This window comes from Cheilinus undulatus, linkage group 5, assembly GCF_018320785.1.
Source record: "Cheilinus undulatus linkage group 5, ASM1832078v1, whole genome shotgun sequence".
In the NCBI taxonomy this organism is placed as follows: domain Eukaryota; kingdom Metazoa; phylum Chordata; class Actinopteri; order Labriformes; family Labridae; genus Cheilinus; species Cheilinus undulatus.
The window spans coordinates 12,887,380-12,905,114 of record NC_054869.1 but is presented as its reverse complement, the minus strand read 5'-3'; the positions used below and the strand labels follow the sequence as shown (position 1 = coordinate 12,905,114).

Here is a 17,735-nt window from a genome sequence, read left to right as displayed (position 1 = left end):
GCCCCCTATACGATCCCTGGCTCCTCACCACTCAGAAAGCAGCCCCCATTAGCCCACCGCCAAATAATTCCTGGTCAACCAAATGACACTGAGCTAACAAAGCCCCATTTCAGAAAAGATTACAACTCCAACAGGAAACCCTTTGATTATGACTTTGTTTGAAACGTTATCAATACCATGATCATTCCTGCGAATCAACAAAACCATCTCTAATCACCATACCTTGGCTGCACCTTCGGTCGTGCATCAACCCCCCCCCGCCCCCCTCCAGAAAATGGCTGAGAATAGAGGAGTGATTTGTTTAACAAGGAGCACGTGCAATGACAAAGCGATTCCTTTCTCCCCACTGATCACCCACCTGCACACAGATTAGGTCAGAAATTCACCTGAGCTGCCAACCTGTCACTCACACTCTGGAAAAAAAACAGAAACACACACAGCACACATTCATTCCAGGTAGATCAGCAGACAAGCATTTACCTATCTACCTTTTATCAGCCGTAAAACAAACACACACTATATAATTATTGATCAAATAACAGAAAAGTAAAGTGTATGCAAGCAGCTTTTTTTTGAATCCTAGAATAAACAAACGTATGTATGCTTTGGTTAGCAGCCAAAAACTGTAATGCTGAATTTATTTTGTTTACCTATAAGGTTACACTTACAGAGTTTTCTGTTGTTTTTTGTTGGAAAATATTTAATCCCAGAGTTTTGAGATTAAAACTGAGTCCAGCAATGCAAAAATCCACATCAGTGAGAGGTGCTTTTGATTGAAACAAAAGATAAAAAAATCAAACCACATCTTATTTCAGATGTTTAATGGATATTCTACCCTTCCTGGTCTTGCGATCTATATACATTGGTGGTAAGGAGGTCTGGGATGGTGCAGTTTACTCATCAATTTAGTCTGTGGCGCCCTCTTGTGGAAAATTATGGTGTAAGACAGATACTAATGCAGCTCATGCCAATAATTTAAAATTTGTTATTAGAATTGAAAACTAATGATATTTTTTATACAGTGCAACTGAAATGTAGTTATAAAAACTTGTTCCTCAAATTTGATCAGTGTCTCAGAAGTTGTTGACAATACAGGCTTCCACTATGTGGTTTTAAAGGCGTGCACACAGCAGTCCTTTACATTTTTGGTGTTCTGTTGGCAATAATTACCTCCTGACACCCTTATTGTGTTGGTTAATTGAAGAAACAGAAATCACAGTTGGTGTTCATCATTAGGACTCATTTAATGTTGCAAATATTGACTTTTATTGCAAACACTAATATAAAAAAAAAACTTATAGATGTGTTAGTTTATATCTGATGCTGGTGTACGAGTATGTGCTAGTTTTGAGGGGATAAGTGCAATATTTGCAGAAAACATGGCTTTAAAGTTACTGGCTACACTATTTTCATGAGACTTTTATATTGGTAGTTATAGTAAAGTTAACTAGAATATTTTTTCTATTTATTCTTATATCTATTCTAAAACTAATGAAAGTTTTTTGTACAATGCAATTGAAATATGGCCATAAAAATTGTACCCTTAAGTGGATTGATGTCTGTGGACAATGCAGGCTAACCTTATTTGGTTTTAAAGGGGTGCAGAGGTGCTGTCCTGTCACATTTTTGATGTTTTGTGATGATTATTGCCTTCTGACACCCTTATTTTGAAGTTAATTAAAAAGTCAGAAATCAAAATCATTCTCCGTCATAAGGATTTGGTTCATGCAGCAAATATTCTGACTTTTATTGCAAACACTGATAAAATACTCATAGATGTGCTAGTTTATAGGTGATGTTGGTGGTGTATATGCTAGTTTTGGGGTATAAGTGCAGTATTTGGAGTAAAAACAAGGCTGTAAAGTTGTTGGCTAAACTATTTCTATAAGACTTTTATTTTGGCAGATATTATATAACTATAGTTTACTAAAATATTTATCAACGAGAAGAAATTCTCCATGCTTAAATTGGACTATTCAGTCCTACAGCAGTGATATAAAGTTGAAACACTAAGACTAATCTATGAACATTGCCTATGGCCTTGGTGAAGACTGTAGATAAGAGTTTAAGTAAAGCCACGTTATCTGTGTGAAACCATTTGGAAAGGACCGCAGCATACTTAATGTTAGTGTCTGCGCCTGTCTATACAACCTCCATTGTGTCGTTAAACAAGAACATGATGTCTCAGTACACAACTGACATGAGCAAGGGAGGGGCTGCTGCAAAACACTCTGATAGAATGAATGCAAAGAGCCAAAAGAACACTTCCTGTTGATGCAAAATTGCAGCAGCAACTGTCTGACACATCTGGACTGGAGAGGGGGGGAGGCCTGGCTGTGGTGTTAGCGAACTACTGAGGGGAATGGACAGCGTTCAATGTTAATCAGCAAGACGGTGAGTTTGGTTGAGTCCGCAACCGGGATGTGCTTCTGATAAAAATATAGTCGTACCCTGGGCGCGTCGTCTCACCAACCATTAGATAATGGAGGCATAATTGCCTGCGAACGGACGCTAGCAACTAAACGCTAACAGCCGCTAGCCACTACTTAGCACAGGTCGTCAGTAGACACAGAGGGGCTGCTAGCTAAACTAGAGCTAAATGCTAGCATAACGAGGCTAGCGGTGTAGCTACTCCAACTGTCAGTCGACATAGTTTGCACCCGATTTCGACGTCTAAACTTCGCTGCTAGGACACTCAGTGTTGTCATACGTTTATGTAGCCAAACAAAACGTGCCTGAGCCATGAAATAATTCACAGCGTGTGAAGGGATGAAGTCTGTGGGAAACAAATCAAATTTTCAAAGAAATTTCCCGGATAGCTAAGCTAGCTAGCTAGCTTGCTACTGTTGCTTGGTAGCTGGGTGGTTCGGCCCTGTCAGTCGTTGCATTTTTTTTTTGACTAATGTAAGTGTATTTCAGAATAATGGTGTACACGAGTAACAAAGGAGACACTGATCCCAAACGCGGGTAGCCGTGACATCGAAGCCGGTGTAAGCAATTGTTTTGACACCAGCTAGTCCTTCACATCAGCAGCTAACTAACTACAAGCGGAATGGTTGGGATAAAGTTTGGGACACCGCACGGTCGCTCCCCAATGTATCTGCACTGCATGCATGTACGACGGCATCAACATTACATGCTAACGTCCCACAGCGTACATGCGTATACGTTACTCCTTATATGTGATTGTCCTTATCAGGGATTTGCTACGATAAACTGTATTTCTACATAATTTTCAGGGTATAAATGTGCACCAGGCCTTTATTAGTTTTATGCCAGAACCATCCCTAATATGTAGAGTGTGAAATTGTTCCTACAAGGCATCTGTTTAACTGAACAAGAAAGGTATAAATGTGAATGGTTACAACCAGTGTCAGTATAAAATAACATTATGGCTCGTAAGGACAAAGTACAGACAAAGTGGGACATGGCAAGTCATTCTGTACTGCTGGGTTCACTTTGGTCACTAAGGACTGTGTTTACATCTATTTCAGTGACATTCATTTGTTCTGAAATTTCCAATATGCCCCTTTCAAAGCCCAGTGTGAAACCAATACCATGCCCTATTCTTGGACAATTGCGCCAGAGACTAGTCTAAATGGTACAACTACAAGGCATGTCAGAGCGGAGTGGAGCCAAACCAATTACAACTTTTGCATGAGCAGGCATTATGGCTTTACACCCATTCCACCCCCTTTTGTTAGAGCCCCGTTTCTGCTTGGGATAAGCAGTAAAATTGAATTGGTTTTAACTGCCAGCTGGAATTAGTGATTGTGCAATGCAAGGCGCAGAGATGCTTGGCACAAAAAGTAATGTCTGGTGAAAACAGGGCTTAGAGAGGTCTGCCCTGACAGTCTGGAAATTTAGAAATGAACTTTCAAAGGCTATTGTTTTCTGCAATTTTTGTTGAAGAAACCATTTCCAGGCCCCATTTAAATGAGCAAAGAGCATTACATTACTGTAAGGGTACTAAGAGGCTGAGTTTGATTCAGAGTTTTGGAAAACTAGAAATGAGCTATCATTTGCAGGTTTTTTCCCACATGTCAAAAACAGTATCAGCCTTGGTTGAAATATTTTTCTGTCCGATAATTGTGCAGTAATAAAATGCTCTTTAAGGGCATGTTTAAGGGTAAATGCATCACTGCGCTTAGTATAGTTTCATTATAGAATAACTGCAGAGTGGCTTTACATGAAAAGATAGTGTAAGAGGATAATATCGTCTATAATCATGCTGGCCAATAGAAGTGTTTTTGTAGGATGCAAGATGCTGTAAATTTGCAAAGGTTGATGCCAGACAGCCTTTAAACAACTTAACTCTCCTCTGAATGCTTCTGTCCTTGCTACCAGCGAATACAGATGTCGGCAACAGGAAGGTCTTTTTCTGCATTAAAATTCTGGATCATACCCCCAAGATTTCTTTGTGCAGTCTTCTAGCCTTGAGCAACTCTAGGAAGCGCTTGACTGCATGAAACATACTTCACTGCACATTGCAGGGTTGTGCAGTTGTATCATTTCTTTGTACATTTTTTTTGAGAATGAATATGTTCTTGGAACAGTCAAAAATAAGGAGGGGCTGAAATGTTTACTCTGCCACTGCTGTTCATCTGATAATCACATGAGTGGGCAGAGATAAAAGATGAGCATTTTGTGGCTTCCAGTTAACCATTTTGAGAACACATATTCATTTTTTAGCCTTGCACACTGAACTCACACCAAGCCCAGTTTTCTTCACTGAACATTTTATTCACACACCATCAAAGGTCCTCACACAATACCCTTCACTGTGATGGATCCAACTACAGCCTATTTTTATCTTTTTTTTTTTATTATATGTGCTAAATTGCTGTCCAGACCTCTGCTTGTTAAGCGATTCTGCTCTGGGTCTGGTCTGCCTCACAAGCTATTTTTTCACAGGAGGTGAAATGCTGCTGATGTTGAAGAAAGCATTCACTGCTCACTTGCTGACTTTGATTTTTCTTATGTTTTTTTTTCCTTCCTTTTTTGATTGACATGGCAAAGACTTGGAGGCTTTAGGTGATGTCTTACCCCCAGAGTTATGCTGACCTTTTGGTCCGCAGGAGTATCACAATGTACTCAGCATCCCTTTTACCTCCTTGTACATGAAGCAGCTGTGTCAAAAAGGTTTATTGCCAGGCAGAGAACATGAGCCGCAGATGGAATTTTTTGAGCTGAGTTAAAACATTTTTCGGTTTTTCCCACGTGAGCTGAGCATGTGACCCTCGCCCAGCATGTGCATCTCAACTACTGAGCATGCATTCTTTGGCTTGCCTTCAACTTGGCTCCATTTAGTATGCATGCTGTTGGCAGCCATCTCTAATATGGTTTAGTGTATGAACATGTTGCATTTGAGGGCTGGTAATGGTCGATTGAGTATAATGTACGCCTTCTTATGATTCTAGCTGCTGCATATTGCTACATCGTTCTCTCTCCTGCGCCAGGAGGAGAGCATATGGTTTGTTGGACAGGTGTCTTGGCAAGCTTTGGCAACTGGAGAAAGTGTTTACGTTCCCAAAGTGCTGACAGTGTCTCAATAGGAAGAACATCATGCTGAATAGCTAGCAAGAGGCAGGGTGGGAGCAGGAGATGCAGTGGGATAGATGAGAGAAGGGCAGATGGGCTAAGGGGAGAGGAGAGGGGAGCTGGAGGATGGAAACGAACTCTGGTGTTGCAACATGGAAGTATTTGCCTTTTACCAACAAAGAACCACACAGTGTATGCAGTAGGAATAGATTCTACACACAGCTCTCCAAAATGTGTTATAACTGATTCTGCTGAAAAGGCAGGATCTATGTCTGTTAATATTTTATCAACAAGCTCAAGTCAGTATATTATTGTGCAAGAGTAGTGTACCATTACTTGTGCAGCAGTGCCTTCCATCAGGGGAACTGATCTGTCATTTTGCCAAAATGTGTTTCAGCCAAGTCCTGAATGTTCTGGCTTGCATGCTATAACATATCTTAAAGCAGGGGAGAGGCAGTGACCAGTTGTGCACGTCAGAAGGACGTCATCTGGCATTAACCACAATCTGACAGTTAAAGGGTTGTTTGCATCAGTGTCTTTGCTAAAGAATATAGCATTTATATTTGAACTTATCAAGGAAGCCTTCTATGCAAGTTAGTTTCAAACAGCTTGGTGCGCACCCAGTTTCCAAACAGAACCAGATTTTCTTCTTTCTCTGCCAAATGCAGGACGTACACATTTATGGTTTTCCTGTTTGACGGTTGGCGCCTCACAAGAGACAGTGCATGTTATTAGAACACTGGCATAGCCTATTGTGTTCAGTGTATGGCAGTTCTTTCACCTACTTTCACTCACATTTCTTGTTTTTCAGCGATGCTACGGTGAAATAATCAATCCTAAAACTGTAATGAGTAAAAATTATAAACTAACTTAATGGAATCTAATGTTTAGACTGTATTTTTTTCTGTTTAAGCCACTCTCACTAATGTTTGCTGTTCACATTATGCATCACCAAGAATAATCTAGTAGCCACAGAACTCAGTGTGGTACCTTCAATGAAATAAAACTTTAGAAAAAATATTAAGTAGTTAAAATTGATACTGGACCAGAATGTAAACTATAACATTATTAAAACTCTGTGTGTATCTGTTATGTGTATTTGTAATCTTTGGTATACAGAGATAGCTAAATGGTCAGACTCTTTTATGATTAGTATGTGTGCCACCACAACTCTTCAGTGTAATCTTATTCTTATTCCAGATCCCTTTCCCCATACTATTAACACTTTTTTCATGATTGATGGTCTTTTGTCCAACTTAAGTATGATTGTTCATACGTTAGGCTATATTAGGTCACTACAATTCCTGTACTTTCCCCCAGGCCCCTAAAAAATGGAGCTTGCCCAGTTCTGGATGAGTAAGTTTGCAGCAAATATTAATGTAATGCACTCAAGAATCACTAAGATTTAGTTAATAAGAGATTTCCTGAAAAGGGGGGAAAAAGTTATAATTGAACAATATACTTTAGTATGATATAGAAGGAGACAGTCACAGACAGTTATAAGAAATTGTTTGATATCAATGGACTCTTAGGTCTATTAGAACATTCTTGAGCATCAGCAATTAAGCAGAAATAGAATTTATGAATAATCTTACAAGTTCTCTGAAAATGTATAAATGGTGTGTCTCATTTCCATTATCTCCTAACAAAACTATAAATTCATTAAAATCTCAATTAGAGGGAATTGTAGCTTTTCAAATGAAGTTAAAAAGGCTATGCTTGCTGTAAGGTAAACAATGTGCTTCTTGAGAAGTGGTAGTATGTTGATATTACTGTGTGCTCATCTTAAACAGCCCCTTGTCAAAATAAATAATGCTAAATATGATTTTATTTTCCAATTTAAAAATTTCTTTAATTTTGAATACAGTGTTTCAAATCCTGACGTATTCTTCTTTTCATCTTTTTACCTCAGACCGCTGCCAAACTGGAGAAACATATCCAAGAAATGGACGACGGCAGCTACATCGAGTTCGATGTGCCGGAGTTCAGCAACACTGTTCTGACCCAGCTCAATGAGCTGCGGCTGCAAGGGAAGCTGTGTGACATCATCGTTCACATACAAGGCCAGCCATTTCGAGCCCACAAGGCCGTGCTGGCAGCTAGTTCACCCTACTTTCGTGACCACACAGCCCTCAGCACCATGAGTGGCCTTTCAATCTCGGTCATCAAAAGCCCTGAGGTGTTTGAGCAGCTTCTTGCTTTCTGCTACACAGGCCACATGTCCCTGCAGCTCAAGGACATCATCAGTTTCCTCACAGCTGCAAGTTTTTTGCAGATGCAAGCCATCATTGACAAATGTACCCAAATTCTGGAGAGCATCCACTCCAAGATCAGCATCCCAGTAACTGTCTGCAGCCCAGAGAAGGATGACATGCAGACAAGCCACAATGGGGTCAATGACAGCAACCTCTTTGTGAACCCTACCCAGATCTCCCCCCCTTACTACTCCCGCCAGAGTCAGGCAGCGCATGAGGCACGCTTTGAGCTGGCAGGAAAAGGTCTGGGCCGGCGGCGACAGCAGCAGGAGGAAGGCCAGTCAGACCGAGGCAGCAGCGATAGTGTGTCTGAGCATGATACTCCTATGGAGGGAGAAATAGAGCAGGTGGAACTAATCGGCAAAGATGGCCAAGTGACAGATGTGCAAGTGAAGATAGAGAAGACGGACAGGCCCACCTATTCAGACAGCTCTTCAGCAGGTGATGATGGATACCACACAGAGCTGGTGGATGGAGAACAGGTATTGGCTGTTAGTGTGGGTTCTTATGGTCCTGTCATCCAGTCTGCTACCTACTCTTACTCAGGGCTGACCTCCCCTTGCTTTGTCAACCTTAGCAACTCCAGTCCTTCCCGCTCTATTCTTAGTGGCTTTAGAGGTGGGCGAGCCAGGGCAAAGCGCCCCCTGGCCATCCCAGCAGCAGTGCTGAGTCATATCAAAACAGGCTCTGATGACAGCGAATCCACAGTTGGAGCTGCAGCGTTGGAAAATGATGTGCGAGAGAGAAGTCTGCGAAGCCAGTGGTACCCCTACAATGAGAGACTCATTTGCATCTACTGTGGAAAGACCTTCAACCAGAAGGGGAGCTTGGATCGACACATGCGCCTGCACATGGGGATCACCCCATTTGTATGTAAGTTCTGCGGCAAGAAGTACACGAGGAAAGACCAGCTGGAGTACCACATCCGTGGCCACACGGACAACAAGCCCTTCCACTGTCAGATCTGTGGCAAGTGCTTCCCGTTTCAGGGCACCCTTAACCAGCACCTGAGGAAGAAGCACATGGGAGCAACAGAGGGCAGTAATCACATGGACTCTCCAGAGAGGACGGAGGGAAGCTCAGGTCAGAAAGACCAAGAGGATACATCTGAGGGGATGGCCTTTGAGGCACAATATGCAGAAGAGGCTCCAGCCGATGATATGGAGGAGAGTTCAAAATGCAGTCCAGAGGAGGCGCAAGCATCAAGATGTGATTTTTAGGTCCTGCTTCAGGTTAAGGAAGCTTTAAGAAATGTTTATTTTAACTCAACTTAAAGGACTTTTTTCATTTTGAATCAGCTCCCTCCACTATAGACATTTCTTAAAGGGTGTCTGTCAGATTTTTGAAAGTTAGATGTTAAATGCAGAGAGCAAATGGGTGCTTTTTAAGAAATTTGATTCTTTCAAGCAAAGGGAGTAACACCTTACTATTTTTAAGGAGGTCCCAATAATCAAGACCCCCTGATTGATTTCTCTTTTTATCTTTCCATGTTTTTTAAAACCTATTTACAGAGTTATATAGGCATGTTGCAATAATTGATAATGTGAAAGCTCTGGTAAGATGCTAGTCATATCACCTTTTTACCTGACCTGTTTTTGCACATGTGGCCACAGGAGGTCACTTACTCACAAGGAATGATTTTTCTGCCAGTGCAAAGCTTCGTGTGACATATCCGTTCAATACCTCATGATGCAACTACATACTCATAATAGACAGTATTTTAACTTAAATCAAACTCACCAGGTTCTACCTCATAGCCAAGAACCTACCAGGCACAGAAGTGTTCACCGTTTGAATCAGTTTTTGGTTGTTTGTACAGTATCTTATTGCCAAACAATGTAAAGTTTTCTCTCTCAACACAAAGCCTTGATACTTAGGGGAAATATTCCTTGCTGATTGTATGGATTAGGGACATAGTCCTTGTCAAATGTTTCATGGTCAGCCAGGTTAAAATGTAGATTAAGAAGGTGCTATGTTAGGAGTGCATTAAATTTGCTAGCTTTCTTCTATGTTTGTCGTTTTATCCAGAGAATAGAGTGAGAAAATGGCCCTGTATACTCACAAGAAATGATTTTGCTGTCTGAGAACTACTTGTTCTCAAAAACACTTTTCTCATCACTACTGGAGATCTCACGCTGTTAGCCAAGGTGTGATTTTAGATGCTGTCATCCATGAGATGGGTGATTTACGTCCATACAGTGAAGTCATTTGGACTCCTCTATACTCTGATTGCAGACTTTTACTGAATAATTGTATGTATAAATCGTTTTTTTTTTTTTTTTTTTTTTTGTCCTGAGGTAGGCTTCTCGGTTAATACTCTGCGTTTAACGGAGACAAGAGAACTCATTGAAACTCAGCACAGAATGAACAGCCTCAGATCTGTTCACACAAGTCTATTTAGGATACAAGTCTGAATAATATGCAAACTGAAAGAAAAAAGGAATCTCAGCCATTCTGACATGGTTTTTCTTCCATCATTTTAAAGAGCTATTCGTTCGTTTCCTTCTCTTTCATTCTGTCCTGCCCTTTATGACAGGACGTTGATCTGTGATCCTTGATCTCTGTATCAGTCTGGGGTCAGATGCAGATGTTGAACATGTCTTCCTCATTTGTCAATCCTCCTTTATGGCGTTGACAAAGACATGTTATAGCTGGATTGAGGCTAAGATGGTAAGCGTTAGTAGTAGCTGGTGATCCAAAGTATTGATGCACTTTGCAGAGTTAGTGGGTGGGATCTTGGGTGCTGACCCATCGAATGAAATGTGCTGATTTTGTCTTAAGTTTGGTGCAGCAGCGCGAGTATTGGAGCAGCACCTGCTTTATTGCAGCAGTTTTTTTCCCTCAGACTGTAAAATGTTGTGAACTTTAATGAGACTCTGCAGCCACATGAATACTATTGGCTAAAAATCACGCATACACCAACATTATATTTTATCTATACTGTTTGAACCATAGGGTTAAGGGATGGGGTGTTTTAGTATATAGAAACTTGGTTTTATTTCCATTGGGATTTTGAGAATCTGCATTCATTATGAACACATAGAAGGCTCTTGAAAGGCCTGATGGGTAATCCTGTCATACATAGCTAATTTCAAGCTCAGCTGCTTGGGCCTTTTCTTACTTACCATTCAGTTGTTAATGCCTTTGAAGTAGACCACCTGCTAAAAGATTTTTCTGTCCCATCTGGTCCATGCTGGTTTTTTTGTCAATGAACTTAGTTTGATTATTTTGGTTTTCATATAATTTTCTACTTTTTGTGCATTTGCTGGGAGAATATTATTTCTTGTTGCTTATTTCTAAGGTTACGCCATGATTGCAGTCCTTTTATTCCACTGAATGTGCGGTCAACATCTTCACTCATTGATGGTTGAGATAGCAAACCAAACTTTTGGGGATTTTACAAAGATCAGTATAGCTAGCTTTTTCGTTAATCTTTTTGTGCAAGAATTCATCACATACACTCTTGATGCCACAACCACACAGTCCGTCGACCTCTAAAGTAACTTTTAAAATGAATGTTTACTAAGTCATGTTGATTTCTGTCAGATGTAATGAGATGTGCCGATTTGACCAACAAAATCAGTTACAAGCTCATTAGAATCTGCCAAGGATTATTTTTGTCCTGCAGTTAGAGAAAGAATAAGAAATGTGTACCACCTTTTTACATTATCACTAATGTTCTGTGAGTAATGGGTACAAACTGCTACAACAATTTTGTGCCAAGAGTTCACACCAAAGACTCATGGGTGGTTTTTGAACATAGGCTGAATGCTCATTAAGAAGATTAGGTTCTTGATTTAATGTAGGACTAGTCCATAGCTATTTTCAAGGAATGTATGCTTCCCAGCTAGTAACAATCACTTGTATAAAATTTGAACTACTTGTGAAGAAGACATGAAGCAGCAAAGTCATGAATAGCAACATATATTAAGCCATACAAAAGCTGACAATTTGAAGTTGTGCAATAGGTATTGTAGTTGTTTAAAGCCAATGTAATCAAAAAAGAGAACTTCTTAAAAAGTGGCATCTTAAACTTAGTGCCTTGCCACAAGCTTTACATTGAGAATCCGGCACTTAGATTCCTGTGCCTCTTTCTTTTTTTAAAGGATTAAATACAGAGATTTTAATAAAATATGGCCTCATGATTTGTTGTAAAGAGATGCCAAGAATGATTAGAAATTAAATCATGTTGTACTTGTCCATTTGTATTTTTTTTTAGCTCAAGTCCTGCCTGTTGTGCTTCTAGTAATTTGATTTATTCTGTTACGGGACAGACAATTTAAGGTTAAACCGCTTTTGTAGCAATTGATAACAATCAAATGAGGCAGACTTGTTCCCAAAAGCCATTGCCCCATGTTCAGAGACAATACTGTATCCCTCCTCTCTAATGACTGAGGACAATCTTAGCAATGTACTATAGTTTAAGGCATTTCAGTGAAAAGAGAAATGCATGAGAATCACAAATCGACTTCCGCTCTGTTCTCCTAGAGTGTCAGGCGAGGGAACAGCTGCCTGGGTATTAAGCAGAGAAACATTTGTGAAGAAAAAAAAAAGCTTATCCTCATATACTGTAGCTTAATTGCACGTTGCTCAACCACAAAATTGTATAAAATTGCCAATGGATCATTTTTTAAAACTTGAGTTTTCTTGTATTTGTGTCATCGATTGTGCACTTACAGTTCTTCATTGATAGTTCAAACAAATTCCATCCGGGAAGTCTTGTTTATAACAGTTTTTACCCTTAAGGGACTCAGCTATAATGGCCTCACTCACTTCGGTCGGGACCTTTTCCCCCTTAAATGGTGCTTTTAGACTAGTCACATTTTCTTTTTATCAAATAGTAAACAAATCCATGTAATCATCATAGGTGGATGGAAGGGGGATTGTTTAAATGCTTTTCATGTACTATAGTTACACACGTGATAGTACACACTTAACAGATCCAACTGAACTTGACACACATACACTCGAATCGACTCTTTGTCAGCTCTTAGTTCCACACCTCTGAGAGGAACAGGAGATGCATTATGGGCCACAAGTAATCAAAAGGAAGTGTTTACAGGGAAGGCTGTCGGACTACTTTTTGAATTGCAGCTCGTCCTATTCTTTTTATAATAAACTCACTTCAGGTAGTTTACAAACACTGATACAGGCTTAGAAAAAACTTAAGTCTTCCATAGCTTTTCTGTCAGTTTCTGTCCACTGTGTATTATTGAAAAAAGCAATAACCTTTTTAAAAGCGGTGTATTGGGATCATCAAGCCTATTGAAATATTGGCCTGTCGTACATCAAACAAACTGAATGTCAGGGAGCTGTTGAATTGAAGTTAGACCAACACAATTTGATATTGATTTTTTAAAAATATTTTCTGGAACTTTGGACAGGTTGACATCCTTTTCAGAAAATTACACTCAGAAGAACAATTGTTGTTGCTCCAGTGGTTTCAGTAAACTGCAACACAAGAACTGAGCGTGTGGTTCAGTCATCCAACTCAGTGGCACTGTTCAGAGTTGCACCTCCAGCTGTGTCAAAGAATGAAAGGGATTATGGGCTGTTTAGCCACTGTTTGGGAGCGGGTCTTCTGACGTTATGTCAAGGTTTAGGGTTCTCCTTTGGCTCCTCGTGCACTGAGACTGTAGGTGTAGTTGTTCAGGATCAGAGGAAGTTCCCAGTCTTACTGTCGTTTCTTTTCCTTTTACAACTCCCTAAACTCTGCACTATAACGTCTCTGGCTCATTCGTATTGGTGACAAGGCAAAAAAACTTAGAACTCAGGGTATATAGTGTTAAAAGTGGTCTCATTGGACATACAGCTTATGTCCATAGTATAATTGTGCACTTCTCTTCAGGTGGGGAAACAGTCCTCAGTCAGTGGTTCCCAAACATTCTGCCTCAAGGTCTCAATGAGCCCATGTTTTCCACAGAGCTGAAGCTCGAGGAGCTCTGGAGAACCCAAACCCAAACCATGACTACAGAAATGCCCTAACTCCTGTTTTTGTCCACTCTACACACAACCTCACAACCCAACTGTGAACCTCAGAACTCTACTGTTTTTGTACAACTATGAAGTAAATGAAGCTAGCTAGAGCTGATGTTGTATCTATTGCCATTTATGAATTTATTTTATAGCATGAAATAAGATATATTTATTCAAATTATATATTTTACTCATAATCATTCTGTGCTGCTTCATTTTGGTTCTTAAGCTTGTAAATTGCTTTTTTATTATGAAAAAATGTCAATAGAAAAATGCGTTTGTAAAATAAAGACGCTGATTTGGCTCTGATTTGTCTTTTGTGTCTCAAAAATTGGTGTATTTACTTCGTTTTGTATGTGTCCTACGACTTCGCTCCGCGTGTTTAAGCATACGTGGGAACACAAGCACTTTAAACGTTCAGCTGCCCTCGAATTACCTTGTGCGCTCTGTGTTTAACCACTCAACATTCAGTACGTGTCCATAATGATAAAATGGTATGCAGGAAGTCAGGAAATACATGATGTATGTACAGCTGTGACCCTCCAGAGGGAGCTAGGGAATAACAAATGCAGCACGAAAGGTCACTTCTAAAGCCTGGTATCTCATCATTTTCTGAGTATATATACTAGATTAAACCTGCCAATGCTGCCTAAAACACTTTTTTAAACACTACTATTGTTGCCAGTGCATAAAACCTTTGAGAAATGATAAACTGTGGACAATTAAGTATACGTTTGGTTGGACAATAACAATCAAACAAAATGTGTGAAGGGAGTTTTGCCTCTGAATTGTTCATTTTACACTTAAATATGAATAAGTCTTTGTTTTTAGTTTATTTGCTTATGGAAATAAGCCATTCACAAAAGTCACAGAGGCACCATAGTAAAATATGAAACGATAAATTGCTTTAGTCTCACACGGCTGGTAGTAAAATTAATTTATCACCAAACAAACAGACTTCCCTTCCTGCTGCATGTCCACTGAAATTCTTTACCTAATCCTCAGCCGTGTCGTTGCTCCTCTCCCTACAGTGTTAAAAAATGCACCCGGGGGGAGAAATTGACTCATAAAGTGGCACAGCTGTACAACAGTCTCCCACAGTGTTACGTACCACTGTTTGTGGGTTTTACAGAAAGCATGAACACAAGGCAGCCAAATGACCAATAAACCACCAAATTGGCCTGCTATGTGCTTCATCGACATTTTCTTGAGGTACTTTACTCTCATGCTGCATGGAGTCATTTGTCATCAGCTTCACTGAGCATAATTCTAGTGATTCAAACCTATAAATCATTTTGTTTTAATGTATTGCAGTAACTGATTATCACAGTAAAGAACGTAATACTTGGCAGCTTTTTGCTGAAAATTCTAATAAACTGAGTGATTGCTTAAATGACAGTATTACAGGTCTGCACAGACATCTGATCCTAAAATAATAGGTTAGATTGCTCTGTTCAGTGGAATATGAGCATTTAAACAACCACAAGATACAAGGCCAGGAAACCGAGGTAGCTGTTTCCACAAGGAGTCTTAAAATGCATACTATGGGGATGATGTATTGCGGTTCTGTAACATAAACCTTACCAGTTGGATTCGTGTAAATAATTGATGTATTGCTGTTTCACACATTTGTTAATGTACCTTCATGATTATGCTTTTTTGAAGCAGTTTTGCAGCCAGGACATAACTGTTCAGCTTCAATTTCCTAAACATTTAGTTGCACTATGATTCAGCCTGTCTCATGCACTCCCATAATTCTGAAAATGCAGACCTCTCAACCTCTCCTTTCATCTGTCCTTATGTCACCAAGTGGTTGTTTTAGGTGGCAGCATTTAAAATCCACTGTTATTGTGCATTATATAACAGAGCTGACTCAAACTATTCTCTCATCCCTTTGTGTCAGACCGAGAATTAAAGATAGTCTAATTTGAGCTTCCTCACCACATAAAAATAGAGGATAATTGAAGCTGTTGTTATGACGAAGATAGGCCTGTGAGTAAGATGCTACTGCCACGTTACAAAGGACTGACAGGAAGAAATAAAGCTGGGGGATTGAAGAGGAAAACAGGTGAGAGTTCGCTCTTGTTAAAATGGACACTTTAGTATTGTAGCACGTTATTCGTCACTTTTCTGGCTTTTATTAGGAATTCCAATGGCCTAATCGCTTCAAGAGTGTATGGCTGCAGCCCGGAGACCTCTGAAATACGGACCTCTGAAATACAGACCGGATGTCCCGCCTCCGTGCTGTAATTTTCAAAATAAAAGACCACGCGAAGTCGCACGTAGTATATATATTTTTTCATATCAAATGGAGAGGTGATACCTTTATTGCTTTGATCTTTGTTCATATATATTTTCCATATTGGCTATAACAGATCACTACTGGTCAGGTCGTCTATTTTGGTCTGGTCGTCCATTTTGTTTATATTTATATATATATATTCATAAAAATGAGGAAAATGCAGTGTAAAATTTTTTTTAATCTAATTTTTTAAGACATCCGGTGACCCTCATGGGCTTCCCGACCCCAGGTTTGAGAGCAACTGGTACAGATTGCCTGTTTGTGTGACAGGAGATGCATTGTTTGATCTGTTTCCATGAAAAATTTTTACAACACTGACAAAAGCAGCACCTTTCTATCTGGATAAATGGGATGAACTCATAATCATATAACAAACTACATGAATAATTTTAAGTATGATTGTGAAAAATTCAATGCAATTTGAAGCTACTTACTGACCACAGACCACTTTTCAAAAGAACCGCTCTTTTTTTCCTTCTTCTTCTCTGTTTTTATTAATGGTCAGCCCGCGTTTTTTATTTATTCTTCTTCTGTGTTTAATTGATAGTCGGCCTCTCCTCCCCATATACATAAAAATGAATCCCAGATCACTGCTGACCCATTAGACATGCCGTTGTGAATTTCCGCGCATGCGCTGAGGTAGATCGACAAGAGGCAAGAGGTCCGTATTTCAGAGGTCTCCGGGCTGCAGCCATACCCCTCTCGGGGATACCCGAAGAAGACAAAATCAGTGAACACGAGGCTTTTCAGACAGCTGTGGGCTCCAGACCAGCGCGAGGCAAACGACATTTGGAAGAAGTGATCCAGAATGACTTGGTGGATTGTCAGTGCATCTTTAAGTGGATAAACATTGATGATTAATGCAAATACATACATAGATTTAGGGACAAGTGTTTTTATTCTTAATCTGTTTGAATGGAAATGAAATACTGACTTATAGTGTAACTGTGTAAAGTTTGTTGACTTTATGGAACAATTAGAATGAACTACACACACCTTCTGCATGAAAGCTGGCACAAAATGATTGAAATCTGGCCCAGAGAGTAGAGTGGCACTCTCAATTTATATACAATATAATATATCATTGAACATAGAAATTATGCATATTGTCCAACATTAGCTTCAGTGTTACTATTAAAAGGATTAAATGAAGACAGTGGTGAGACGCAAATGAGTATTAGTTAACATTTTCACTAGGCTAGCTATTTCTTAGTGGTGATCCTCTGTTTTGGTCCAAAATAACAGATAGATAGAGAGAGAGAGAGAGAGAGAGTTGGATCCAGAAGTTTACATACACTATATAAAAAGGCACATAAACTTTTTTTTCCTCACTGTCTAACATTAAATCAGATTAAACTTTTCCTGCTTTTGGTCAATTAGGATTACCAAACTTATTTCTATTTGCTAAATGCCAGAATAATGAGAGAGATCATTTTTTAGACAAATTTTTATTATATTCTTGAGAGTCAGAAGTTTACATACACTAAGATTACTATGCCTTTAAATGATTTGGAAAAGCCCAGATGATGATGTTATGTCTTTGGAAGCCTCTGATAGGTTTATTGACAACATTTGAGTTAATTAGAGGCACACCTGTGGATGTATTTTAGGGCACATCTGAAACACACTGCTTCTTTGTTTAACATCATGGGAAAATCAAA

General features: G+C 39.6%; 1 protein-coding gene across 1 annotated transcript; it reads left to right on the top strand.

Moving 5' to 3' along the window:
• The first annotated feature begins 2,277 nt into the window (after window positions 1–2,277).
• zbtb34 (zinc finger and BTB domain containing 34) lies at window positions 2,278–14,070 on the top strand. Its single transcript, XM_041787407.1, has 2 exons — window positions 2,278–2,394; window positions 7,454–14,070. Exons 1-2 carry the CDS (start codon window positions 2,377–2,379, stop codon window positions 9,014–9,016), a joined length of 1,581 nt encoding a protein of 526 aa, XP_041643341.1. The 5' UTR covers window positions 2,278–2,376; the 3' UTR covers window positions 9,017–14,070.
• Window positions 14,071–17,735: the final 3,665 nt, after the last annotated feature.